Source organism: Acinonyx jubatus, chromosome B2 (assembly GCF_027475565.1).
Source record: "Acinonyx jubatus isolate Ajub_Pintada_27869175 chromosome B2, VMU_Ajub_asm_v1.0, whole genome shotgun sequence".
Lineage (NCBI taxonomy): Eukaryota > Metazoa > Chordata > Mammalia > Carnivora > Felidae > Acinonyx > Acinonyx jubatus.
The window spans coordinates 105,890,907-105,916,231 of NC_069385.1; the positions used below are offsets into that span (position 1 = coordinate 105,890,907).

A 25,325-nucleotide genomic window follows, 5' to 3' on the forward strand; every position below is an offset into this window, starting at 1 on the left:
TCATTCCTATTCTGAAGAAAGGAGGCATTTTTTTTTTTTTAACGTTTATTCATTTTTGGGACAGAGAGAGACAGAGCATGAATGGGGGAAGGTCAGAGAGAGAGGGAGACACAGAATCGGAAGCAGGCTCCAGGCTCTGAGCCATCAGCCCAGAGCCCGACGCGGGGCTTGAACTCACGGACCGCGAGATCATGACCTGAGCCGAAGTTGGACGCCCAACAGACTGAGCCACCCAGGCGCCCCGAAAGGAGGCATTTTTAATCATAGGTACTCCAACTTGCTATTTGAATAGAGACACATTTTGAACTTTGCTGAAGATAGTCCAACATTTAAGACTTTAGGACAGAGGCACCTGGGTGGCACAGTCGGTTAAGTGTCTGACTTCGGCTCAGGTCATGATCCCATGGTTCTGGGGTTCAAGCCCCACATCAGTCTCTGTGCTGACAGATCAGAGCCTGGAGCCTGCTCCGGATTCTGTGTCTCCCTTTCTCTCTGCCCCTTCCCTGCTCGCGCTTTCTCTCTTTCTCTAAAAAAAATTAATAAACACTTAAAAAGTTTTTTTAAAAGACTGGGAGAGAACTCAGTTTGAACATTCATGAGAAGTTTTCATTTTTTTGTGTATCATTTCTGTTTCTTCCAACAGTGTTCACACTGAGCTTGTGTTTTGTACCCAGTTTTTTTTAATGTGGGCTAAGAAGAAAATAAAAGATTCTGTTGTCTTCTACTGTATAAGTAGATTTCAATGGCCTAGTTAAGCAGAAGACTGGAAGAAGTTTTTGTTTTTTTAAAATATTACCCACACATTTCATCACATTATAAACATCAAACGTGGTGATTTCTCTCTTGTTATTCTAGATGTATATTAAACTAGTATTTTCATTTAAAATTAAGACTGCACCTACAGAATAGCATATCCAGAGAATGAAATCCATCTATAGGATTTTTCATGAGGTACAAACTTTGTGTTGCAACAATTTACGTTGCATGATAAAACCTAGGATTTTCAATTTTGCTAATCCATTGTCACAAAAACAGTAACAATGAGGCATCGGTAGCATTTCTGTGGTGCTTACTCGGTGCTAGGTGTAGTGTTACACATTCCACAAGTTCATGACTCATTTTTCACAATCACTATAATACCTAGAAAACTGGGGATTATTAAAACCAGGAAGCTGAGGATTAGGGTGGTTAATCACTTTTGAAACATTACATGCCTTTGTAAGTAACAGCAATAGTCTCCCATCATGTATTTTCTTTGATAGTGATTTAACAGTTATTTCTCATATCATAAGACCCGAAGCAAAACTACTAACGGTAAAATGCAGTTCTCTTAATCCCTAATCCATGAGAGTTGTGGGTTGTATCTCTCATGGGGCAGTAGCTACAGTGTAGTAGCTAAGAGTGTGGGCTCCAGAGCCAGGACCTGGCTCAAAGGGTAGGAATCCCAGCTCAGTCATCGACACGCTGCCTATCCCTGGCAAAGTTCCCTAACTTAATTGTGCTTCAGTTTCCTCAAATGTAAAATGGTGAAGATAATGGTATCTACTTCTTGGAATCGTGGTGGGGATTGGATGGTTAAATACTTGTAAAGCCCATAAAACAGAACTCGCCTTAGCAGGCAATGACTAGGCATTAGCTACTATCATTTCTGTAACCTAAACCTGAGTTATTGAAGGCTCCAAGTGCATGAGCAGCTCAATGAAAATGGTACAGTGTCTGAATTTCTTCCCCCTGATGGGAAATGGCCACTGATAAAGGGGCGTTCAGGAAACCTCCCAGTGAAGAAAACATGCTCAGGGAATTTGTGTGGTGGCCCGAGAGCAACTGTAGATGGTCTTGGATGGGGCTCTGAGCTTAGTTGGAACCATTCCAGTCAAATATCAGTTCTCTTCATGTTGCAGTATTTATAATATATACTGGCTTGATGATACTTTCTTCATGGTGTATAGGCTGAGAATCTTCGTGGAAAATGGGGAAAGGATTTTTTCTTGAATTCTTCAGAGATCTGTGTTTCTGTGTTGCTGGCATTTCCCTAAAAGCAGAGGTTTATTATTTTTTTATTTTATTTTTTACTTTTAAAATTTATATCCAAATTAGTTAGCATCTAGTGCAACAGTGATTTCAGGAGTAGATTCCTTAGTGCCCCTGACCCATTTAGCCCATCCCCCCTCCCACAGCCCCTCCCGTAACCCTCAGTTTGTTCTCCCTATTTATGAGTCTCTTCTGTTTTGTCCCCCTCCCTGTTTTTACATTATTTTTGTCTCCCTTCCCTTATGTTCCTCTGTTTTGTCTCTTAAAGTCCTCATATGAGTGAAGTCATATGATTTTTGTCTTTCTCTGACTGACTAATTTCACTTAGCATCATACCCTCCAGTTCCACCCATGTAGTTGCAAATGGCAAGATTTACTTCTTTTTGATTGCCGAGTAATACTCCGTTGTATATATATACCATATCTTTATCCATTCATCCACCGATGGACATTTGGGCTTTTGCCATTCTTTGGCTATTGTTCATAGTGCTGCTATAAACATGGGGGTGCATGTGTCCCTTCAAAACAGCACACCTGTATCCCATGGTTAACTGCCTAGTAGTGTGATTGCTGGGTCATAGGGTAGTTCTATTTTTAGTTTTTTAAGGAACCTCTGTACTGTTTTCCAGAGGGGCTGCACCAGCTTGCATTCCCACCAACAAAAAGCAGAGGTTTATTTTTTAAAAATTGTCAAAATGCTATTATGTACTAAGTTTTGTTTTAGGCACTTTATAGGTATTAACTGATTTAATTCTCACAACAATCCTATGAGGTAGATACCGTGTTATGGCCGTTTTATTGATGAGCTTAAAGCAACTTGTCCAAGGTTACCTAGGTCTTGAGTAACTAAACCAGGTTCTGGTTACACATAAGGATCTTGGAAGTTGCAACTCCATCCTAACAACAAGTAGCAGGTGGAATGGACCAATGTTGGAATTATCAGATTGAGACTTTGAAACAACTGGGGTCCATGCAGAAAATAGACTGAATGCTAGAACAGATGGACAATGTAGGCAGAGAGATGGCAATCCTTAGAATGAACCAAAATTAAATGCTAGGTATAATAAACACTATAGCAGAAATGAAGAATGCCTTTGATGGACTTATTTGTAGGCTGGCGGAGCTGAGAAAAGAATATCTGAGCTAGAGGATGTATCAGTTGAATCCCCAAAAACTGAAAATCAAAGGGAACAAACACTGAAAAAAAAATACAGCAGAACATCCAAAGACTGTGGAAATGTGGGACAACTACAAAAGACATAGTATACATATAATGGGAATACCAAAAGGAGGAAAAAAAAAGGGAGAAAGGAACAGAAGACATATTTGACAATGATAATGACAGAATTTCCCCCCATTTAATGTCAGACACCAAATCATAGATCCAGGAAGCTCAGAGAACATCAATCATGTAAACACCAAAAACTACACCTCAGCATATTACTTTTAAATTACAGAAAACCAAAGATAAAAAATCCCAAAAGAAGCCAGAAGGAAAAAATCCATATCTCCAGGGGAACAAAGATGAGAATTACATCTGACCTCTCCTTAGAAACCATGCAAGCAAAAAAAGAGTAGAGTGAAGTATTAAAAGAGTCGAGTGAGAAAAAAAGCACCCCCAGTCTGGAATTCTATACCCTGTGAAATTATCCTTTAAAAGTGAAGGAGAAATAAAGAACTTCTCAGACAAACAAAAGTTGAGGGAATTTGTTGCCAATACACCTTCTATATAAGAAATATTAATAAAGCAGTTCTTTACAGAGAAGAAAAATAATATAGGTCAGAAACTCAGATCTATATAAAGAAGGGAAGAGCATCAAAGAAATAAACGAAGTTGAAATAAAAATGTATTTTCCTTATTCTTAACTGATCTAACAGATATAATTTGCTCAACTTATAATAGCAACAATGTATTTGATTATATATATATATATATATGCACACTTATGTGTGCTTGTATATAAATGAAATTATATATGGTTATTTGGTTGTCTCTCTATATTCTTTATCATATCTTTCTGTAATAAACTGGTTATCCAGTAAATAAAATGTTTCTCTGAGTTCTGTGAGCCCCTTTAGCAAATTAATTGAACCTCAGGAAGGCGTTGTGGGAACCTCTGATTTTTATAAGTACAGATAACAACCTGGAGTTGCAGCTGGCATCTGAAGCCCAAGGAGGAGGTTTTTGGAACCTCCAGTCTGCAGCCTGTTGGTCCAAAGTCCAGGTAATAACCTGGGCTGTGACTGGCATCTGAAGGGCAGGTGCAAGGGTGGAGAAAGGGTATAATCTTGTAGGACTAACAAGTCCAGGACTAACAAGTCCTGACAGACTAACACTTAACCTGTATAATCTCATGCTATTTCTGGGTAGATAGTGTCAGAATTGAATTGAATTATAGGGCACCCAGATACTGTCCTGAATACCATTTATCATTGTTTGAAACTTCCCTCCCCCACTCCCCATACACATACATATTAGACATTGGTACCAGAACCCCATAGCAAAGATGTCCTCTTTACCACCATGTTCAACATGATGCTGAAAGTGCTTGCTAATACAATAAGTCAAGAAAAGGAAATTAAAGTTACATTTATCAGGACAGAAGACATAAAACTATCTTTTTTCTTAGATGCCATGATCATATGTATTGAAAATCCAAAAGAATCAACAAACTATTAGAACTAATAAGCAATTATAGCAAAGTTGCAGGAGACAAGTTAATATACAAAAGTTAATTGCTTTCCCATATACCAACAGTGAACGAGTGGAGTATAAGATTAGAAACACAATACCATTTACATTAGTATCCCCCCCAAATGAAATATTTAGGTATAAACTTAACAAATGATGTATAAGATCTGCATGAGGAAAGCCACAAAACTCTGATGAACAAAACCAAAGAACCAAGTAAATAGAGATTTTATGTTCATGGATAGGAAGATTCGATATTGTCAAGATGTCAGTTCTTCCCAACTTAACCTATACGTTCAATGTAGTCTCAGTAAAAATTCCAGCAAGTTATTTTATGGATATCAGTAAACTGATTCCAAAGTTTATGTGGAGAGTCAAAAGACCCAGAATCACCAGCACAATATTCAAGGAGAATAACAAAATTCTTCAAAAGAGCAATGCTCCCCAACTGCAAGATTTATTGTAATGCTACAGTCGTCAGGGCAGTATGGTATTGGCGAAAGAATAGACAAATAGATTGATGGAACAGAATAGAGAACCCAGAAATAGACCCTTTTAAATATAATCAACTGACCTTTGACAAAGAAGCAAAGGCAATATAAAGAAACAAAGATAGACTCTTCAACAGATGGTACTAAACAGTTGGGACACCCACATGCAAAAAAAAAAAAAAACAAAACATCTAGACACAGATCTTATACAGTTCACAAAAATTTACTCAAATGAGTCACGGACCTAAGTGTAAAATGCAAGAGTATAAAACTACTGGAAGATAACATGGGAGGAAACCTGCTTGACCTTGGGGTATGGTGATGCCTATTTAGGTATCACACCAAAAAATACAACCCATGAGAGAAGATGAAAGCGTATGAAAAGATGGTCCACATCATATGTCATCAGTGAAATGTAAACGAAAACAACACTGAACTACCACGACACTCATTCTGTCCAGAATCTGGAACACTGACAACACCACTGGTGTTGCTGGTGAGGATGCGAAGCAACAAGAACTCTCATTCGTTGTTGAGGGGGCAAAATGGTACAGACACTTGGGAAAACACTTTGGTGGTTTCTTATAGAAAACAGCAACAACAACAACATACTCTTACCATAAAATGTAGCAATTACGCTGCTTGATATTTGCCCAAATGATTTAAAAACTTATGTTCACACAAAAAACCTGCACATGGATGTTTACAATAGCTTTATTCATAACTGCTAAAACTTGAAGGCACCAAGATGCCCTTTAGTAGGTAAATGGATACACTGTGGTACATCTAGGGACTGGAATATTATTCAGCACTCAAAAGGAATGAACTATGCAGCCATGAAAAGACATGGACAAACCATACATTCATAGCACTAAGTGAACGAAGCCCATCTAAGAAGGCTACGTAATGTATAGTTTCAACCGTGTGACACTCTGGAAAAGGCAAGATGTGGAGAAAGGAAAAAGACCAGTGGTTGTTGGAGAGGAAGGAGAGGTAAATTGGCAGAACACAGAGGATTTTTAGGGTAGTGAAAATAATTTGTGTGACATTGTAATGATGTCTGCATATCATCATGCATTTGTCCAAACCAATAGAGTTTATAATGCCAAAAGTGAACCCTAAGGTAAACTACGGACTTTAGGTGATTATGATGTGTCCGTGTCCTTGATCCATGGTAAAAAAAAAAATACCATTTTGGTGAATGATATTAATAGTAGGGCAGGCTGTACATGAGTGGGAGTGAGGGTCATATGGGAAGTCTTTGTACCTTCCTCTCAATCTTATTGTAAACCTAAAACTGCTCTAAAAAAACTAAAGTCTTTAAAAAAAAAACCAAAAACCTAAGCCAGAATTTGAACCAGTGCATAAAGCAGCAGAGCCCCTACTCCTAATTGCTATCCTGCTGGTAAGAATATATATCCCTTAGCATGCCTCAAGCTCCAAGGCTAGGAATGGCAGAAATAGCTTATTTGAAAAATATGCATGCTCTTTGTTTATTAACAGCACTCTTTGTCACGTAGCTGTGGTTTGACAGTATGTATTTCTTTTAAACAGACATTAATGCAGACTTTGCTGGATATCATAGAGATGGAAAGAAATGAAGAAAAGAGCCCCAACTATGGGCTTTTAATACTTTGGGCTTCTCTGTCCAATGCTGTCCCTGTAAGTATATTAGTAAAGTAAGGGTTACAGTTCTGTCTACTGCAATTTCAAGTTTTTTCCTTCGTTTTTCTTTCTGTTCTTTCTATTATGGGAAAGAAAAAAGACAGCAGTGGATCTGGTTGTGAGCTAGGAAAACAAAACTCACATGGCTAGTAAAATCTGATAAAACCACAGAGGAGGCAAAGCAGAGATCTCAAGTGAATTCTGCCCTCTGCAAGGCAGCTCATCCCAGGCTAAGGGAAAAACTTGCACTTTGGGGTCAATTGTGACAACACTGCTTATGGAGCACTTTCTTTGTCAGGCAACATGCTTAGTATTAGCGCTTGAAATGAGTAGGTCTTGACTCTAACATTTTACTGGGGAGAGAGTAAGCAAGTGGATAATTTGAGATAGAATTGGGCTGGCATCAAGATATCCCCCTCCAGAGCTGTGGAATCTCAAAGAGGTAACTTCAACCCTCAGCCTCCATTTCCTTTTGGGTAATGAAGGGATAATACAGCTCCTGGTATGGTCCTAGGACTTGGGTACTTAATGAGTGGTGACTCTCATTTCTCTACAAGGTTGTTGCAAGGATTCAGTGAGATAAACCCCGCTGGTATCCGGTGAATATCAGTTTGTGTTAGGTGGCATCTATGTCCTGTAAGCTTCCCCATGAATGGAACTGGTGACCTTGGAACTCACAATACTTCTGAAGAGAGCAGAGAATTTTTTTATGTTTACTTACTCTGAGAGAGAGAGAGAGAGAAAGAGAAAACAAGCACAGAATCCAGGGAGGGGCAGAGAGAGAGAGAGAGAGAGAGAGAGAGAATCCCAAGCAGGCTCCACACTGTCAGCACAGAACCCAAAGCAGGACTCGTATCCTGAGGTCATGACCTGAGCCAAATCCAAGAGTTGGACACTTAACCGACTGAGCCAGCCAGGTGCGCCGAGAACAAAGACTTTTTAACTGTTTCTTATTTATTTATTTTTTAGTATTTATTTATTTTTTTAGTATTTATTTATTTTAGAGCGAAAGAGGGACAGAACGCAAACAGGGGAGGGGCAGAGAGCAAGGAAGACAGAGATTCTAAAACAGGCTCCAGGCTCTGAGCTGTCAGCACAGAGCCCAACGTGGGGCTTGAACTCATGAACCGTGAGATCGTGACCTGAGCCGAATCAGATAGTTAACCTACTGAGCCACCCAGGAGCCCCTTTAACTGTTTCTTTTAAAGTTGTTATAAACTAGATCAAAGCCATGTGCTGTGTGCCACTTCATGTTTGACCCGCACCAGCTACCTGTGTCAGAAGATTCCACATTAGCTTAAGCTGCGCTTACATTATTTGAGAAATTAAAGAGTAACCTTTTTTATGCATCTGTCTTCTACTAAATGGGACTATTCAGCCCATCTCTAATGATACATGTAGCCATTTTTCTTTTTTTCTTCTAGCAAATAGAAATAAGATATTTTTAAGTATTATTTATTTCTCCCTCCTCTTAATGAAGGCTTTCTAAGTACTGATAGTCTAGTCTCTTTTAACCTGTTGGAACACAGACTGGGTAAGAAGCGGAAATAGAAACACTGGCCTCTCTGCTCACATGTGTGTCAGTCTTACGTATTTCATCTGGAATGTGCAAATAAGAATCGTCTAATCCTTTCCTCTTCTTTATGTACCTCTGACATTATTCCCTGATTTCTCCTTAGACAGTGCTCTTGGATACCGAGTAAGCTACAGCAAAATTAAAAGGCAGACATCAGAACAGCTCCCAAAGCAGCAACAAAACAGCCACTCCTGTCACAGGATTAATTTTCAAGATCTCATTAGAGAGGTCCCCCAGAAAAAAGGGACACAAAGCTCCAATTGATCTGACTCAGGGGAAGTCAGTTCTTTGGAACGTGTTCCTGGCATTCATCTGAAAGGACTTAAATCATTAATTTCAGAAAGAAAGTGTCTGATGATTAGTGAAAGATCCATCTTGCTGGCGCTTGTTGGCATCTCCAAGAGGCAGCTGGTGTGTGGACAGACACCCTAGAAAGGCTTCAGAGAGTCAGGCCCACTGCCAAATCCCCGTTCTGGGTGATAGTGAACCAATTGTTTAACCTCTCTGAGCCTCAGTATTCTCATCTATAGGATAGGATGAATGTGATCTACCTCATACGATAGTCGTGATGGTTGTATTTTTAAGACATGGCAAGTGGCTAACAGTCCCTGGCACAAAGAAGGTGCTCAATGAGTGTTAGCTTTCTTCTTTTATAAAAAGTAAGGCCATCCTTCCAGTCAATCATTACTTTCAATGGCCCATCAATTATAAGCTGGCTTGGTTCTCAAACCTGGACCAAATGCCCCAGGGTGGGAGTGGCCATGTTGCCTGGCTTCTGTGATGTCCCATAAGTGCCTAGACAACCACTGCAGGCCCTGCTGGAGGGACAGGAGGTGGGGCCTGTCCTTTCTTCTCTTCTCTCCCACTCTGTGCTCTGCCTCCAGGCCCATGGAACTCAGACCTATCTGAAGGATAGGCTTGGGACAGGTCACTAGAAGGCTCCATTATGGTCAAGGTGACCTTTGGTGGACTGGCCCAAAATATTAACCATAATTTGTGAAATTATTCCTGTGGAGAAACCACTTCCCAATTCCAAGAAATTCCTTTCAAATGAACTTTTTAAGAACATTTTTCCAAAACTAATCTCACAGCTGACATTTTGTCTTTGATATCGACCGCTTCTCTGAAGCTCTTTCTAAATCCTTTTGGTAGTGACCACTACCCCCCACCCCACCCCATCTCACTTTCAACTCGCACAGCATGGGTTATTGGCACCACACCTGGCTCCTTTTTCACCTGATTGTATTTCATATCCCCAACTAGATGTGTAAAGTTCTTTGGGCAGGAATGATGTCTTGTACATATTTGTGTTTACCATGATTGTAGAAGACTGTCTGACATGTTATGGAGACTCCCTCAATATTTATTAATCTTTTTTTGAATGGGGGAATAAATGCTGCTGAAGAACATACCCAATTCATCTTCTCTCTAACAGAGCTGGGCAGGGCTTTCCTCTTTGTCCATTGTCACCTTTGTTCTTACCTCTCCAGAAGCATTATAGTGGCTGCTTATGAAGTCCAGTGAGCCAGGGCACCCTTTTTCTTTTTGCCCAGGCCTCACCATGGACTTGACCCCTTTGACAGAACTCTAATTGTCATTTTTGGGAGCAATGTTTAACTGAGACTGCCAAGGTCTTGTGGTCACTTAGTCTTGTTTGTTGATTCAGTAATATATGTAAATTTCTTAGTTTCTTATTACTGTCCTTTTTTTTTTTTTTTTTTTTGAGAAAGAGAGAGAGGGGAAGGGTCAGAGAGAGAATCTTAAGTAGGCTTCATCCCATGACCATGAGATCATGACCTGAGCTGAATCAAGAATTGGATGCTCAACTGACTGAGCCACCCAGGCGCCCCTACTCTTTGCTGTCTTTTATGTGTCTTTTTTTTTTCTTTTTGAAAAAGTAATTGAGCTTTTTTTTTTTTACCAAATTTAAGTGATAAATAACATCATTGTACAGCCATTTATAATTTAGCTGATTTTCTTGTGTTTGTTATAAAAATAAATATTACCCAATTTTTGTGAATGTCTAAAACTCTAGGCACTATTTAGTGTAACTCTGAACCCCTCTTTTGTATAACTGAAAGTCTATGTGCTATCACTAAGCTGTTTTTTCCCCTAATATTAACTCTGACCTTTTAGTCATTTATTGAATATTTATTTTTGAGAGAGAGAGAGAGAGAGTGCGCGAGTGTGTGCGCACAAGCAGGGGAGGGGCGGGGGGGGGACAGAGGATACAAAGTGGGTTCCATGCTGACAGCAGAGTGCCCAATGCGGGGCTTGAACTCATGAACCATGAGATCATGACCTGGACCAAAGTCAGATGCTTAACTGACTTATCTGCCACCCAGGCGCCCCGTGAACTCTGACCCTTTAATAAATAAGATGAACTGAGGGTGGAGTGGTTATTAATTAAATCCAATAATTTGGCCTTTCCATCCATAGATAATAATAGAAGGAGCCCGAATGGGGAGACAGGAGAAGAGAGCTTTCTGGTCATGTTTCTTCTAGTGTAAATCGGCCTGGATGATCTCTAGGATAAGTCTTTTGTAATCTGGATAATGCCACGGAAAGAGGCTCTCCAGATGGTGGCGGCCTTTGTTCTCCCATTCACTTTGTTTACGTACACAGTACCATATTTACCCTCCCACAGACAGAGTTCCTGCCCCAGAGGGGAACACCATTGAGCAGTATCAAATTTGGCTTATTTGAGCGCTTCCTTCCGATAATTGCTCTTCCTTCTTTGACCACAGAGGGGAGTATTGGGATTATTTAAAGGTACTTAAAGTTACCTCACAAAAAAGACAAAAAAACTTAAGTGTTTTAAATATTAAGTATTTTCTGAGTCTTTCAGGACTGATTTTCCTAGATGAAAGTTCTGTCACAATACATATTTACAGAAAGGATGAAAGGGAAACCCAAGCTTCTTTTAATGATTTTATGCAAGTTGACTGTGTAACCTAAAAATAGAAGCAAAAACATCTACCCAAGTTAGTGGAAAGTTAATTTTTGAAATGTATGGCGGTATAACTTTACCTTGTAATACCACAGTGAGGAAAGACATGAAATGATTTTCTTTGGTCTAGAGAGAGAATTTGCAAGCATGCTATGTTTGGTAACCTTCAGGTGTGAAAGAACCGTAGTTTTGATACTGAGTAACTCTCATCCTTTAGTTTATTGTATTTTAGGTATACTTTCCTAGGCTTATTGAAAATTACCATGTTTTATTTGCAGAATATGTGATTTGCTCATTCATTTCTATTTCAAGGAAAGTAAATTTTAGAAAATGTTTTTGTCTGGATTAACATTCTTAAGTGTCATAATTCGTTGCTTCTGGATATTTATTGTATGCCTCTGTAATATCTTCTAATGTGAATTACTAAAAAAATCCTGCCTTATGTTTTAGTAGAGATAGTTTAATCTGTATAAACAATATAGTTAAACTACCGTGACAGAATGAAATTATAGCTTTGGCTCTCAGAGACGGGTAACATCTCTGTTGTTCATAAAGTCTGTTTTCAAAAATGCTCTTCAGTGTGCTTTTAAGTTTAATTTAAACATTTTCCTGGCTTCTTTTCATGTTTACAGCTAATATTAAGTATGTGTTCACTCACTTTCAAAGAAGCTTGTATTGTTTGATACATGGATTTGTTGTTGTTGTTTTTATTTTTAAGGTTGCATTTTGGACACTTGGATTTGTCCTCTCTCATCCCAGTGTCCACAAGACCATTGTGGAAGGCATATCTTCTGTGTTTGGCACAGCAGGTACTAAACCTGGATTGAATTACACAGTTGAAGAGATATCTAATAAATATGCGCTTGTCACATGTCACGGGCAAACCTAAGTGCCCAGAATTTTATAGAAGTTGAACATAATCCAGAATTGAACACAGGATATAAACTGATCAGGTAGATTCCTAGAATTTGATTACTGTCCAGGATTTTGGAGGTCATCTAGTGCAACCCCCTTACTTTCCAAATCATGAAATAAGTGCTAGAAAGATTGTGATTTGCTTAATTTTTCTACTTAAATGCAAGTATATATGTACTTCATATATGTATATATGTGTATGTATATATATTTATACTATGCATATATATACATTTATACTATGCATATGTATACTTGAATGCAAACATATATAGGCTTTTTCTTCAAATATGTGTATATCTTTATATTGTTTTCAAATATGCTACTCACTAACATGCCTTTAAATTTAACTTAAACATTTTCCTAGTTTCTTTTTTTTAATTTTTTTATGAATATAATTTATTGTCAAATTGGCTTACATACAACACCCAGGGCTCATCCCAACAAGTGCCCTCCTCAATGCCCATCACCCATTTGCCTAGTTTCTTTTAATGTTAAGGGCTAATACTAAGTCCACTTTCATTCACTTTCAAAGAAAGTTGTATTGTCTGATACATGGGTTTTTTGTTTGTTTTTTTTTTAAGGTTGCATTTTGGACACTTGGATTTGTCCTTTCTCATCCCAGTGTGTGTGTGTGTGTGTGTGTGTGTGTGTGTGTGTGTGTATGTGTGTGTGTACACACACATACACACACACACTATATGTATATGTATGGACACATATATATGTATATACACACATACGTGCAGGCTTTTTCTTCAAGTCTCTTGGACCTTCAAACCTCTTGGCCCTTCAGTTGTTTTTGGAATTCAGGATTTTCCAGATTTTTGTAAAAAGTAATATGGTGCATATATTACATAACATAGATGTCAGGTAATGTTTTGTCACTAAAGGAGTTGTTTTAAAAGTTAGAGTTAGAGATTTGGGAGGGTTCGGACTGGAGATGGGGATTGCCACCTTGCACTTTTTAGTTCAGTTTGGGATGCTTGTCATCTGTTTTAAAAAGCAGAAATAAGCTTGAATGAAGACAGTGCTCAACCCCTTGTTTATGTAGCATAATTTGACCCGTTTGGAAGTAGCATCTTTTAAAAAACCTCAATGTGTCAAATTATGTATTCTGATATAAAAAGAATAATAAATGACTTGGAAGAAAACAATGTAATAATAGGACGAAAGTCTGATGCCAATAGATAGTCCCGCCCCCCACCCCCACCATTTCATGATTGCTGAAAATATTTTCTTTGAAATGTTTTCTTTATTTTCTACTGCTTCTTGTTGAATTAAACCAAAAATCAAATTGGCTTGATCAACATGACTGTCTAGGCAATACTGTCTCTGAGCCTTGAGTATGAATAGCAGGTATTGGGGTTGGGTCTTACAGATATGGTGAGGGTTAGAATCACTGAGCACCAACAATGCTAACAAGTTAGATTTTGGAGATACGTTAGTGAATACAAGACTACTTGCCTTTATGGGGCTTAGAGCTACAAAGTTAATGGAAATGTGCGTGCCAGCACATCTACAAAGGATAAAAGGGAATGTGTCTTTGATTGTCTCATATTCACCTTTACCGTTTCCTCACTGGAGTCTTCTCCTGACTTAAGGTTCTCCAAAGTCATAATCTTCAGGATTTCTCCTCTGGCAGAAAAATGTTCCTTCAAACAGCAGTACCAGTGTAATAGTTACATCTATCAATGTCTTCAGTTTCTAAGACTCTTGCAGAATTGAAACAGTTTACCTAAAATATCAAATGTTCTTTGCTGTGTGTATATGGAACGATTCAGAATCCGTTTATGCATAAGATGTAGTAGCAGCTCAGGAATTTAGAGGTGGGAGACCACTCATTCTTTGAAGGTTGATATCAAGGAGGATATCTATATGTGACAACGAATTCTGTCAAAGAAAGCACATTAGAGTGCATGGAACAAGAATCTGACTCGTATGGCAGTTCTCACATTCTTAATGCTCTTCTCTGTTACAAGATCACCACTTCCTTCTTGGAGATGTCCTTAGTGACTTGGATGCCTCTCCACATCTCTGTGGCCCCAACACTCACCACTAGAGCCCATCCCAGGCATGATGGTCAACTTTCTTATAAAATAAGTCTCAGGGTAAAAGTTGCTGTTGAATAATTGGTCCTTTGTATCTGGCTTCTTTCACTTGGCACAGTATTTTATTTCATATCATGTTATTTTACATTCATTGATTTTCAGATGTTAAGCCACCCTTGCATTCCTGGGATAAAGCCTACTTAGGCATGTGTATAATACATATAACTTTTATGGATATAAAATATCCATAGTGTACATATACATATATTTATATCCATAGGACATTTGTAATTTTTATGTTGCTGGATTCAGCTTGCTAGTATTTTATTAAGGTATTTTATATCTATATCAAAAAGGGATATTAATCTGTTTTTTTCTTTCCTTGTGATTTGTCTGGGTTTGATATCAGGACACTTTTGGCTTTATAGAATGACTTAAGAAGTATCCACTCCTCTTATGATTTTTCAAAGTGTTTGTGAAGGAGTGATGTTAATTCTTCTTTAACCATACGATAGATTTACCAGCAAGGTGATCTGGTGCGGAGATTTTCTTTGTGAGAAGTTTTTAATTAATTCAACCCCTCTACTTGTTGTAGGTTTATTCAGATTATATATTTCTTATTGCCTTTAATTGAAATAAAGCTGACGCATAACATTATATTCGTTTTAGGTGCAAAATATAATGATTTGATATATGCATATATTATGAAACGATCACCACAATAAATTTAGTTAACACCCATTATCACACAGTTCATTTTTTTTCTTGTGATGCAGACTTTTAAGAACTGCTCTCTTATCGACTTTCAAATACATAATACACTGTCACGTATTTATTATACCATTGCTGTACATTCCATCCCCAGAAAAACGTGGGACACTTCACAAATGCGTGTTATCCTTGTTCCGGGGCCATGCTAATCTTCTCTGTATTGTTCCAAATTTAGTATATGTGCTGCCAGAGTGAGCACTGTCTCTTTTTTCTTGAGTCAGTTTTGTGGTTTGTGTCTTTTCAATGAATTTGTCCATTTCATCTAGGCTATGTGACTCGTTACATTCATATTATTGCCTGTAATCTTTTTTATGTTTGTAAAACCACTCGGAAAGCATCTCCCTCTTTTGTCATTTTAGTGATTGTGTCCTCTTTCTTCTTTTCTTGGTCAGTGCAGCTAAAGGATTCTCAGTTTTGTTTTCAAAGAACTAACTTCTGGTTTTGTTGCTTTTATTTTCTCGTATTGCTTTTCTATTCACTACTTCTTTTATTTCTGTCCTGATCTTTACTGTTTATAATTTATATCCCTTTATGTTGATAAAGGGATATTCTTTCTTTTGTTCTTTAAACATAATTTTTCTTACAGTCTTTGAACACGTTTTAAAATATCTGATTTAAACTCTTTTTTTTTTCTTTTTCTTTTTACTAAGTCCAACATTTGGTTTTCTTCAGGGATGGTTCCTACTGATTGCTTTTCCCCTTGTGTATGGCCTGTATTTTCTTGTTCCACGTACTTTTGCGTATTTCCCATTAAATATCTTGTAATTTTGTGTTGATAATGGGACACTTTAAATAATACAATGTAGCAGCTCTGGAAATCAGATTCTCCTATCTCCTCAAGGTTTATTGCCACTGCTCCTTGTCACAGCTCTTGTTTGGGTGTTTCTTTATTGACTTTGGTTAACTAATTCTGTAAATTTTGCATTATCATGTGTGGCCACCTGTGTTTCTCTGGTTAGTTTAGTATTCAACTAATAGCTGGATGAAGACTTCCTTACACTAAGAACCAATAAGACTCCTCGGTTTGCATGTTTTGGATTTCGTTTGCGTGTTGGAGCATGCCTTCAACACTCCGCTAGGCAGTAGGCAGCTCTGCCTTCATGGTCACTTCCACTGACACAGTGCCCCAAGGTCAGCCATGAGTCAGACCTTAGAGCCTTCTCAGGGCTTTCTGGAGCCTGAATAAAGCCCCAGGCATTTGTACTGTCCTTTATAAGCACACATTTCTATAGTCCCAGGAATACACTGGACCTCTTCAAAGCCCTAGGACGTGTCATTCCCTAGCTCTTCATTTTACTCTTTTTGATTTGCCTGTTGTGGTGTCCCAACTGTTGTCTATTGCCTCGGGGAGCTGCAAAGTCCATTATCTTTAAAGGTTTCCAACCAACACCCCAGAGGAAAAGACTTACTCCACTGAGTAAGTTCCAAGTCCAGTCAGATAAAGATAGTCTTGTAAGTGGGACCTTTGTAGGGAACCCTCAGACAGGCCAAATAATGAGAATTCTCTAGGAATGAGGTTTTGAAGGAGTTCCAATATCATTCTGTCCCCTCTGATGGCTGTTGAGCTGCTGGTCTGCACTGTGATTGTAGGTGATTGGTTTTTAAGGGTACCGTGGATCTATGGTGAGAGGGATGGGAATAGGGCACATTAAAATGTCATTAAGCTTGCTCTTCTTACCAAGATTTAGCCATTTTTCTTGGATAAAAACCCCCTGGGTTGCTGTAAGCTTTGGTTAATTTCCAAAGGTCTGAAAAAGTTGATTCTGGAGATTTTTATCAGATTTTTCATTGATTTTAAAGAGGGAGTTTTGGGAGTCCTTTACTCTGCCGCTTTTGCTGACATTACCCTGCACCATAAGTTTTAAAATTTCTTTTAAGAAACCTTTCAAATTCATTGTTAACCCGTCATTCATCTATTTATTTAGCTGCTCTTCAACTCTGTTTTGTGGGTGATAAGGCATTGTGTGAAAATATCAGGGCTATGAAGATGAGTAAACTGTGGTACTGGCTCTCAAGGAAGTTCGTGAATGAAGTGTACTTTATTAAAATGAAAACAGATTTGGAAGTATCCAGAAGATGTTAGGAAAGAACAAGGAATGTTTGCATTGTTTCTTCGGAGGTGTGTACCTGTTGATGGATTCTGTAGGTTTTCTATGCTCAGAACTCTTTTCCTTGTTCTCGTTCATGTTTTAGTAAGCTTGAATGTCATTTCCTCAGGTCTTTTCGGCTTGCCCTTTCTGAAGTCACTTTCTCTAACTCACTCTTAGTGATTTTGTGACTCACCTCACTATTTCCTTAATAAGAATGATTATTTTGTTTATTAGTCTGTCTATCTATCTATCTATCTATCTATCTATCTATCTATCTATCATCTTCTGCCTTTTTCATCAGAACATAGCCCCTCTAACAACAGGAACGATGTCTATCTTGGTCTCTATGGTAGGTATCCCCAGCTGCCTAGAGCCAAAATTACTCAACAAATATTTTCTGAGTAAATTTAATGAACAAGTGTAAGAATATAATTTTTAATTTATTTTGATTTTTTAAAAATGTTTATTTATTTTTGAGAGAGAAAGAAACAGAGAGACAGAACGTGAGTGTGGGAGGGGCAGAGAGAGTGGGAGACAAAGAATCTGAAGCAGGCTCCGGGCTCTGAGCTGTCAGCACAGAGCCCGATGCGGGGCTCGAACCCACATACCGCGAGATCATGACCTCAGCCCAAGTCAGACGCTTAACCTACTGAGTCACCAGGCGCCCCTGTATAAGAATGTATTTTAAGAGATGAATGTCTTAGTTTAACTTTCATTGGCAGCTCTATCACCCATCCCAGTAGACAGTTTATATGAAATGAATATTTTATGTAAAGAAGCTTTTGATGAGTTTCTGCACTTGATTTTTGAATTAGAAGAATGCTAGTGTCAGCTAATATCTGATCAGTACTTTGAGACACTGAGTAGTCTCAGGTCCAACTAACATTTCTCTAGGGTTTTGAACTCTGTGCAGAATCTTCTTACCTACGATTTTATTGTATCCATTGATCATGGGTGAAATATGCATTATCAAATTATTAAGAATCTGACAAAGAATGTTTTGCTTTGTTACAGAGTTTTTGGGCATTCCTGGAAATTAGTCGTTTTGTTTTAAATTTTAATTGTTAGATCACCAGACATTATGTCAGTTGCCTGTCATAACCTCAAAAACTTAGTCCAAATGCAGGGGTCAGAATGCCTGGGTTCAAATCCAATCTGAGATACAAACTACTGGTTAATTCCTTACTCAGGTTACCAAATTCTTCTTCTTCTTCTTCTTCTTCTTCTTCCTCTTCTTTTTTAATGTCTATTTACTTTTGAGAGAGAGAGAGAGAGAGAGAGAGAGAATGAGCAGGGGAGGGGCAGAGAGACAGGGAGACACAGAATCTGAAGCAGGCTCCAGGCTCTGAGCTGTCAGCACAGAGCACGATGTGGGGCTTGAACTGTCAAACTGTGAGATCATCACCTGAGCCAAAGTCGGATGCTCAACCGACTGAGCCACCCAGGCGCCCCACGTTACCAAATTCTTTAAGCCTGTTCCTTCTTTAGACAAATGGCAAAATAAGAGTGCCCACCTAATGGAGTTGTTAGGAGAATATGGCAAATATAAAGCAGACAGCACAATATTTGTCAAACTATAGTCGTTTTATGAATCTTAGCCATGACCAAAACTGATATAACCTGTATCAGTTGTATAAAATTTTACAATCTTGTCACATCATGATATTAGTGACTGTTATGACTCTGAGTTTTTCTACATTTAAGTATTAGCATTTCCTTTTAAAATGCCATAGTTTTCTTGAATGTTTACAGCAATAATTGAATTATTTTGTATCAGTTGGCCATCCCTTTAAAGGGACTGAATGCAGCAGAAATATATCATGAAGACATTTCTATCTAATATTATCCTAGAGGGTAGAAACAATAGTAACAATAATGACTAACAGACCCAATTCCAATTGCTTTTTTTTTAATTTAAAAAGTTTCTTTAATGTTTTTTATTGTTTTTTTGTGACAGAGAGAGAGAAAGAGGGAGAGAGAATAAGAGCAGGGGACAGGCAGAGGGAGGAGGGGAACAGAAGATCTGAAGCAGGCTCTGTGCTGACAGCAGCAGGCCCAATGTGGGGCTCGAACTCACAAACCGTGAGATCATGACCTGAGCTCAAGTCAGATGCTTAACCAGCTAAGCCACCCAGGTGCCCCTCAGTGTCCACTTTTTTATATCACTAACTCCTAATGCAAAGTCTGGGTTGGTAGATCTGATTGGCAAAGTCTTATTTTCACATCCTAGCTTCCCGGGAGGCAAGGGGAGCAAGAATCTGGCATTTTTCAGCTCTGTGCTGGTAGGCAAGCTTCTGCTGAAACATGGGGTGCAGATATTGCACAGTCAAAACTAATACATATCGATATGTGTATGTAAGTAATGGAATATGTATCTTTATATATATATGTGAGTATAGAAAATAAGCATATTTATTATATTACCATATAAATATATTTTTATAAATGCAAACACATTTCATAAATATAATATGTACCTTTATATCTAAATATTTGTGTACATACACACATAACATCCCTTGACTATTCCCAGGTGAGGTGACCCCTTGCTAACAAAGTCCATGAAAGCAGACAAAGAACAGTTAAATCTTCTCGCCTTTCTCATGTCGCTTTGTACTTGTATAAACTATGAATTTTCAAAAACAGCGCAATAATTGACTGACACACCTTTGTGCTGCCCAAAGTCAAATGCTCATTTTTTTTTTTTTATTAAAAGTTTTTTTAGCTTATTTCAAGAGAGAGAGGGAGAAAGAGAGTGGGCAGGGTAAGGGCAGAGAGAGAAGGGGGAGAGAATCCCAAGCAGGCTCCACACTGTCAGTACAGATCCTGATGCGGGGCTCAAACTCATGAACCGTGAGATCATGACATGAGCCGAGATGAAGAGTCAGACACTTAACTGACTGAGCCACCCAGGCACCCCTAATCTTCTTTATCCTGTGTATCTAAAAATTCACACACTTGTAGTTCAACCAAACTTTGTGTGTTTTGATAAAGAAAGAGGAGCTTTTGTCTTTGTTTTTTTCTGAATCTCTTCCTCTTCCTAAAGGGTTTTATCTATTGTCAATATAATAAACATTGCTCTTTGTACCCATAGAACTATTCTAAGAAGAAAATAAAGCTATTCATATTTTTACTTTAACATTAAACTACATATTATGCCATATTTGATTGTATTAAAGTATTTACATTTTAATTTGTATAATGTCATTCCATTAACCCACCATTTTGGTTTACTTTTCTTTTTTATTTTAGTTAAAATGTAGGACTACAGGTTTGTTTAGGTGCTTCTTGCATTTTTAGCTTCATTGTGCTTTGTATTCTCTAGATAACTACTAAAGGACTATAGGATCACAGAAGATTCACCAACACAGCATAAATACATTTATGAGCAACTGACCAAAAGCAAGTTCAGGCACTCACATTTGGGACCTGTTTAGGCTATTAAAAAGCAATTTTCTTTTCCAATTTTGGGCTCCCATGGTGAGGGTCTGCCCACCAGGAGAGGGTCATTCTATCTTAAAAACAAAACCCATAAAAATGCAGTTGAAATCTTTAGCTGGTTATATTGGCCCTTTCTACCCTTCTTTTTTTTTTTTTAATTTTTTTAAAACTTTTATTCATTTTTGAGAGAGAGAGCACAAGTGGAGGAGGGGCAGGGAAAGAGGGAGACACAGAATCTGAAGCAGGCTCCAGGCTCTAAGCTGTCAGCACAGACCCCAATGCAGGGCTCAAACCCATGAACTGTGAGATCATGACCTGAGCCAAGTCGGTTGCTTAACCTACTGAGCCACCCAAGCACCCCATCTACCTATTCTTTTTAATGTAAGGGAGCATTAACACTTTTTTTTTTGCATTCAGTTTTACTGTGCATTTATTTAAAGGAAAAATTAATAAAACTTAAAAAAATTTTTTTAATGTTTATTTATTTTTGAGAGAGAGAGAGAGAGAGAGAGAGAGAGGGAGGGAGAGTGAGTGCCAGTGGGTGAGGGACAGAGAGAGAGAGGAAAACACAGAATCTGAAGCAGGCTCCAGGCTCTGAGCTGTCAGCACAGAGCCTGACGTGGGGCTCGAACCCACAAGCTGTGAGATCATGACCTGAGCCAAAGTCAGACGCTCAACTGACTGAGCCACCCAGGCGCCCCAATAAAATTTTTATGTTAATATACAGGGAACCAGATTAGTAATAGAAATGCACCTACATAGAAATGATCCCTGTCTTACATGAAGTTATTGTTTGTGTATTGTGAAAGATACATTACCAGATTTTCATGGGATTAGAGTCACGAACTTGACTTACAAGTTTCAATCTGGTCGCTCACTAGTTGTGTGACTTTGGATATAAGAGAAAATTTACTCAGAAACAACCAATAATGTTTTTTTATTCCCTTGTGTTCTGATTTAGCAGCAATCCTGACTGGGGATGCATGGTCACTGACATTGTCCAAGTGGCCAGATGCTATATTACATGGTGACGTTGACTCATGTGGCTGCACTCACCATACATTGGTCAGAAAAGGTTCCGTCTCTGCCCCTAATTATAAACAAGTATAAAAATTAGCAGTGTGATAAATGAAGTTCAGAACCTGTGGTGATATTCTAGGCAAAATCCATATTGTTTGTATTATTACAAATAGTTCGTTGGTTTTACTTCATTGCATTTAAACATTTTTATTTATTTTTGAAACCCCATCTGTACACTTCTTAGCTATATTATAATATGTGTACAATTTCCCTCCACTTGAGTATGTCTCCATACCATCTTGCCAACCAATAACAACATTCTTGGAGGACTCCATCATGACATGTTAAAGACCCAAGTCCCTCCAGCTAACTGAAGAAGCTCACTCTCATTACCCTTCTGCAACCTGCCAGGGCTCAATGGCTGATAGCCAAAGTTGTGTCTGTGATAGATTCTTGGCCCTTTGTTGCCCAAAATATTGAGAAAAAAAGGTCAAGTAGCAGAACCAAGGTCACTTCAATGGAGTCATGAGCAGAGGTAAGTTATTTAATTAAAAAAATTTTTTTCTCCACTTCCACTGGTTCCTTGAGAATATGTACTTAATATAGAGGTTTTGGAGGCTGTAACTTATCATACAGAAAATTTCTTGCATAGCCTTGTTTTCCTTTGCTAGTCCAACTTTTTAAATACTAGAATGGCAGGCTCCGTGCTCAGTATGAAGCCTGCTTAAGATTCTCTCTCTCTCTCTCTCTCTCTCTCTCTCTCTCTCTCTCTCTCTCCGTCTGCCCCTCTCAAAAATAAAAATAAATTTTAAAAAACAGTGGGGCACATGTCTTGATTTTGGGTTGGCTCAGGTCATGATCCCAGGGTGGAGGGATTGAGCCCCACATTGAGCTCTGTGCTGAGTGTGGAGCCTGCTTAAGATTCTCTCTCTCTCTCTCTCTCTCTCTCTCTCTCTCTCTCTGCCCCTCTCCCCTGATCACATTCTCTCTCTAAAAGTTCTTTAAAAAATTAAATAAATAAATACTGGAATGGACCCAGCAAACATTCAGTTATGCTGGAATTTCTCACAAACTACTTGTCATTCATCAACCTTGAAGAACATACATAGATTACCTAAGAAAGTGTTTATTAATGCAGGATATTCCATCTAGAACTGTTCTAGTCCGCTCTGAATATATAATTTTGTTATCCTCTTTTTCCCTTGACCTTAAAGACCAAGATGGTGTCACTTTAGAACTCAAAACTTGTTACTTCCCAATCCACTAACTTAGCTGTAAAGAACAGGGTGAAACTTGAACATAAGATTTTTGGCCCATGATAGATTTCCCGGGTGGATACATTTCCTCCTACATTTTCTGCCTCTAATACCTGATTGCATATCTTCTGGTGCTCTAAATCAGGAGATTTTGTGTGAAATCACTCTCTCTTTTATTGCCTAGCTTCAACAGGCTGAAAGAGATAGCTATGGATCATTTGATATCCTGTTCAAATTTACAAGCTTGGAGATAGGTCCCACTCAGGCGCTTCTCATTTTATTAAGTGTTTCATGTCTCACTTGGTGGGCACTGTTCATCCGCTTTACTTATCCTCTACATTTTTCATTCTGACAAAGTTCTTTTTTCCATGTGTTCCATTAGAGAATTATTCAGGCATTTGGATGATCTTCCTTTCCCTTTAGCAAACACTGAGGTAAAGGCCTTAAGATTGGGTTGACATCTCTCCAGAGAACACCATCTAAAAATTCATAGTCATTATGTAGAGTTTTTAAATAAAGGGCATTTCTAGGTCAAAATATATTTAACATTTTATAATCTACCTACTGTTGTCTTGTGTACTTAATCTCTCTCTCTTTTATTTATTATCCATTGGACTATGTCCTTTATTCCTTGAAAAAGATACTGTAATTATAAAGCAGGCTTCATTTTATATTCCAGTAAGTAGGGAAACTGGTAACTTCTTTGCAATATATGAAAGAAATATTTCTGAAAATAACACAAAATACTGTTTTTTTTCAGAGGAGAATCTTATATAGTTGACTTGGTATAGTGACCTTAAGCTTTTCTCAAAATGATAGAATGGGATTTGGGATATTTTTATATGTGCATGTAATGGAAGAAAGGGTGGGGAGCATCAGTCCCTTAGTTATCAACTCCTGATCTTACATTCGCTAATAATAACCTGTTCTAAGCAACATTGCATTCATTCGTTGGTATCTTTCTCAATCCATTGTCATCACTGCCTCTTTTTAACATACCCAGTCTATGGTTATGAATGTCGAACTGAAGCCACTGAGCAGAGGCTACTTCCAAAAGATTATTGCTTATAATATTTCAATAGATGTCAAGCAGAGTACCGTGCACCGGTCATTGATCCCAGAGGAGGACTCTAAATGCTTCTGCAGCTTGGTATCAGAGTCTTTAGGAAAAACACAAAGCAGTAAAGCACTGGATGGAACACACTCCACTTACATACAGAAGAGACCGAGCAGTGGGTCTCTCCCTAGCTTACCCCTCTTGTGCCTCAGTGGAAGGAACCGGGGCCCTCTCCCCTTGGAAGACAGATAAAACAGTGGGGGCAGCCAGATGTCAGATGGTGCACATGCTTTAAGCAGAGACAAAGGAACTTTCACTGTGCCTGCCGCAAGGAAGGATACTCCCACCCGAGGTGATAAGACCAGCACAGGCTGTATGGGCTCTTTATTCTTGGTAAGGAGTAATCCAAGCCCAAGGTCCATTCTTACACAGCTGAGTTGGAGTCCAAGGACTGGGCGCATGAGACCGACTTTCCCAATGATAGGAACGTGCCTCTTTGATAATAAGATTTTATCCTAGATCCTTCAGATGACAAAAAGTCATGTCTACCGCTAGAAAAGTCACAAGAACCAGACGTGGAAGGTCTGAAATGACTGAGGGGTTTGGAAAAAGCTGGTGGCTAGAAGGGGTGAGTGAAGCCATGGTTTGCCAGCCTCCAGCGACAACTCCTGAAGCCCCTAGTGCCCATATTCACAGAATCTGTGGACAATCTCTCAGCTTCGTCTTTGCTTTCCCATCTGTATCCACTTTTCTCATCTGTATTCACTGCCAGTGCCTTAAACTGCTTTTTTTTTAAGCCTTCCTATTCATTTTATATCTGTCCTTCCTGTTCATTTAACTGGCATTTGTCTTGCATAAAGAAATTGGGTTAGGACATGACCTATATAGAGGAATTAATAACATTTTATAAAAATATACTTTAAACAAAACAACCTAAATAAAGAAAAAAAAGCACACATGTTCCTGGACAGAAGGGTTTAATATCATGAAAATGCCAACCCTTTTCAAGTTAATATATATTTAATCAATTTTAATGAGAATTCCAATGGATTTGGAGCGGGGTAACTAAATGACTTAAATATGTTTTGAAGAACAAGTGTAAATAAAAATAACAAATACTGGAAATATAAATTAGTAAGGCCAGTTTTGTCCTACCTCATTTTAAAACTTATTTATAAAGCCGCCATAACAAAAGAGGACACAGTTGGGATACAATTGATTGGCATAACCCTTATTTGTTTACCTTTTGCCTACAAAAAAGCAAATTCACAGCCTTTTCTTTCAAGACTAAAAAAAATATAGGAAAAGGATCATTTTAA

At 38.3% G+C, this 25,325-nt stretch overlaps 1 protein-coding gene and 1 non-coding gene across 3 annotated transcripts in view; one reads left to right on the plus strand and one right to left on the minus strand.

The window, feature by feature from the left end:
* LOC106973997 (24-hydroxycholesterol 7-alpha-hydroxylase) overlaps positions 1-25,325 on the plus strand; it is a 93,869-nt gene that overhangs the window by 21,226 nt on the left and 47,318 nt on the right. For both annotated transcript variants that reach the window (XR_008298576.1, XM_015071172.3), the window contains exons 6-7: positions 6,769-6,876; positions 12,124-12,214. Coding sequence is in view for 1 of the 2 variants with exons in the window: in XM_015071172.3 (XP_014926658.1) it covers positions 6,769-6,876; positions 12,124-12,214 (199 nt within the window). In the remaining variant the exon portion in view is untranslated. The remainder of the gene's footprint in view (positions 1-6,768; positions 6,877-12,123; positions 12,215-25,325) is intronic.
* LOC113599038 (U6 spliceosomal RNA) lies at positions 15,237-15,341 on the minus strand. The gene has a single exon (XR_003419776.1). It is a non-coding gene; the product is annotated as a U6 spliceosomal RNA (small nuclear RNA).